Source organism: Austrofundulus limnaeus, unplaced genomic scaffold (assembly GCF_001266775.1).
Source record: "Austrofundulus limnaeus strain Quisiro unplaced genomic scaffold, Austrofundulus_limnaeus-1.0 Scaffold417, whole genome shotgun sequence".
Taxonomy (NCBI): domain Eukaryota; kingdom Metazoa; phylum Chordata; class Actinopteri; order Cyprinodontiformes; family Rivulidae; genus Austrofundulus; species Austrofundulus limnaeus.
In genome coordinates this window covers 124,250-127,419 of record NW_013952819.1, presented here as the reverse complement: position 1 = coordinate 127,419, position 3,170 = coordinate 124,250, and the positions used below count along the sequence as shown (strand labels likewise).

The window sequence follows — 3,170 nt, the reverse complement described above, 5'->3', positions numbered from 1 at the left end:
ACACACACACACACACACACACACACACACACACACACACACACAAACAATGCACTCTGGTGAAACAAGCTGCAGCTATTCAAACAATGTTTATATTGTAAATGACCATCTTCTGTAAAGACAGTTTTCCACAACAGAAATATAGAGATTTTGTGATTTGATGATGTGATATATTGAGATTTTAGTGATCCATTTAAGATCTAATTTGACCAAATACAGTTGAAACCACATATTTACATATGTATCATTTTATTCACACAGTCTGACTTCAAATAAATATGTCCTGTTTCGACTCAGTTGGGATTCCCAAAATATTTATATTTTTAAATGCCTCAAGATAGAGAGAAAGTAGGTTTTTATTATTATTACTTATTCAAAATCACAAGGATGTATATATTTTTTCTTAGTGTTTGGTAACATTACCTTTAAACCGACTAGATGATTTGTGATTTTTGTTGTTGTTGTTGTTGTTTATGGTTATTACTGATTCAGTTTTGTCATGAAGGGTTTTGTAGTTTTATATGTTTTTGTTCCTTTGTGATTGTATATTCAGTTATTTTTTAATGTTCCCTGTGCCATTGACCATTTGTTCCTTCAGTTTATCACTCACACCTGTTCTTTGTATTTATTAGGCTTCGTTTATTTGCTTCTTTTCATCATTCTGTCAAACTGTTTGTTTTACTGCCTCTGTGTTCCTCATGGATTTTCTTACTTTGTGTATTTCTTCTGCCACAAAAGCCTTTTGCTTTTTATTTATAATTTTTTCCCATCAAGTCTTCAAGTCTAGTCTCCATTCTTAAGTCTTAACCACAAACCCTGACAATGACTTGGATCAAAGTCTTTTGTTTCCCTTATTCAGCTTCTAATAACAGTTTAATGTAATTTTGTCATACTCCTCCTGACAGCATCAGGTTTGTAGGATTCACTTTCTCAGCTCTGCCCACAAACCTTGGTTTCGACTGTATATCATGCAGTACAGAAACATTTTAATGATCCCAGTTCTGTGGTGGGTTAACTTGACAGTTTGAAAAGTCCAACAGAAACATACCCGTCCCAGCAGCGTCCAGCAGTCAGCAACCAGAAATTATTCAAGATGGTGCCGCCACAGCGCCACTTTTCCAGGCCGTTGTCTGTGGTGATGTTCAGGTGCACCATCCAGGGCCACTGGCCCTTCAAGGAGTCCTTCCCACCAATGATGGAGCTCCTCACCTCTGCTCCCAGGAAACCTACAAACATCACTGATGCTGTGAACTGATGGAAGCTCAGGCCACAGCTTGTGAAAAACATCAGCTAACATTCAAACATTTGTTATAAATTATTATTCATTATTTCCTGCTGCTACAGTCGAGGAATATTAAACACATAATATGGCTATAATTCAATCAATTTTACAGATGTGCTAAAATTTTATTATGGTAGTAGATGAGAGTCATTCAGAAAAAGTAAAAAAACAAATAAACTCAGTCAGATGAATCAACTCAGAGGTTGTTTATACTCACCTCCAGTGTTGTGGAGCAGAAGCAGCACAGTCAGCAGTTTACAGGCAGCCATGACTGAGAGGGAGTTCTGCAGAAGTTTGGCAAACTGCCCCAGCTTCTTGCTCATTTATAGAAAAAAAATTCTTATCAGATTAATCAGACAGCCCTCTAGCATCTTAGCTTCCTCAGCTACTTAAAAAAATGAGAAGACACGTTTGGGTAATTTTATGCATCATCTTTGATAAGGGAATAAGTTCAATTTTAGGTTTATCTAATTTTCTTCCAGATTGCTGATATGCAGGTTAATCATTCTTAATCATTCTGTTAACTGGTTTGCTGTGATGCACTGAGTCCAAACCTCCTCTGCATAGTGGGCACCTGATTGACAGCGCCTGGGGGTACAGAGACTTGCTGCTCAGACTGCTGCAAAGAGTAAAGAGGAGTGAATACATACACATTCTTACAGCAGGTAAAATAAGTATTGAACACGTCAACATTTTTCTCAGTAAATATTTTACTAGAGCTGCTAATGACATGAAATTTTCACCAGATGTCAGTAACAACCCAAGTGATCCATACATACAAAGAAATCAAACCATAAATGTCCAGAAATGAAGTTATTTGTAATAATGTGGAATGGCACAGGGAAAAAGTATTGAACACACTTACTGAAATTTATCTAATACTTTGTACAAAAGCCTTTGTTGTCAATGACAGCTGTGTGATTTTGGCCCATTCTTCCACAAACAGTCTTCAAATCTTGAAGGTTTCGTGGACCTCTTCTATGAACTCTGATCTTTAGTTCTTTCCATAGATTTTCTGTTGGATTCAGGTCAGGTGATTGGCTGGGCCATTCCAGCAGCTTTAGTTTCTTTCTCTGAAACCAACTGAGAGTTTCCTTGGCTTCGTGTTTGGGCTCATTGTCTTGCTGAAATGTCCAGCCACGTTTCATCTTCATCATCCTGGTAGATGGAAGCAGATTTTTATCAAGAATGTCTCTGTACATTTTTCCACTCATCCTTCCTTCAATTATTTGAAGTTTGCCAGTACCATATGCTGAAAAACAGCCCCACACCATGATGTTCCCACCTCCAAACTTCACTGTTGGTATGGTGTTTTTGGGCTGATGTGCAGTGCCATTTGACCTCCAAACATGATGTGTATTCTGGCATCCAAACAGTTCAATGTTGGTCTCATCTGACCAGACTATATTCTCCCAGTACTACACAGGCTTGTTTAAATGTTGTGCAGCAAACTTTAAAGGAGCTTCAACATGCTGTTTCTTCAGCAGTGGAGTCTTGCGTGGTGAGCGTGCATACAGGCCATGGTGGTTCAGTGCATTACTTATTGTTTTCTTTGAAACAATCGTACCTGCTAATTCCAGGTCTTTCTGAAGCTCTCCACAAGTGGTCCTTGGCTCTTGGACAACTCTTCTGATAATTCTTTTCACTCCTCTGTCAGAAATCTTGTGAGGAGCACCTGGTCGTGGTCGGTTTATGGTGAAATAATGTTCTTTCCACTTCTGAATTATGGCCCCAACAGTGCTCACTGGAACCTTCAGAAGTTTAGACATTCTTCTGTAACCGATGCCATCATTATGCTTTGCAACAATAAGGTTGTGAAGGTCTTGAGAGAGCTCTTTGCTTTTACCCATCATCAGATGGTTCTTGTGTGATACCTGGCCATCATTTG

The 3,170-nt window shown here is 38.5% G+C and overlaps 1 protein-coding gene across 1 annotated transcript in view; it reads right to left on the bottom strand.

The window, feature by feature from the left end:
- Positions 1-1,581, bottom strand: part of LOC106528989 (chymotrypsin-1) — a gene marked incomplete at its 5' end in the record, with an annotated part of 4,318 nt that extends 2,737 nt beyond the window's left edge. The window contains 2 exon segments of the mRNA XM_014024286.1: positions 1,049-1,226; positions 1,500-1,581. Of these exon segments, the coding sequence (XP_013879740.1) occupies positions 1,049-1,226; positions 1,500-1,551 (230 nt within the window).
- Positions 1,582-3,170: the final 1,589 nt, after the last annotated feature.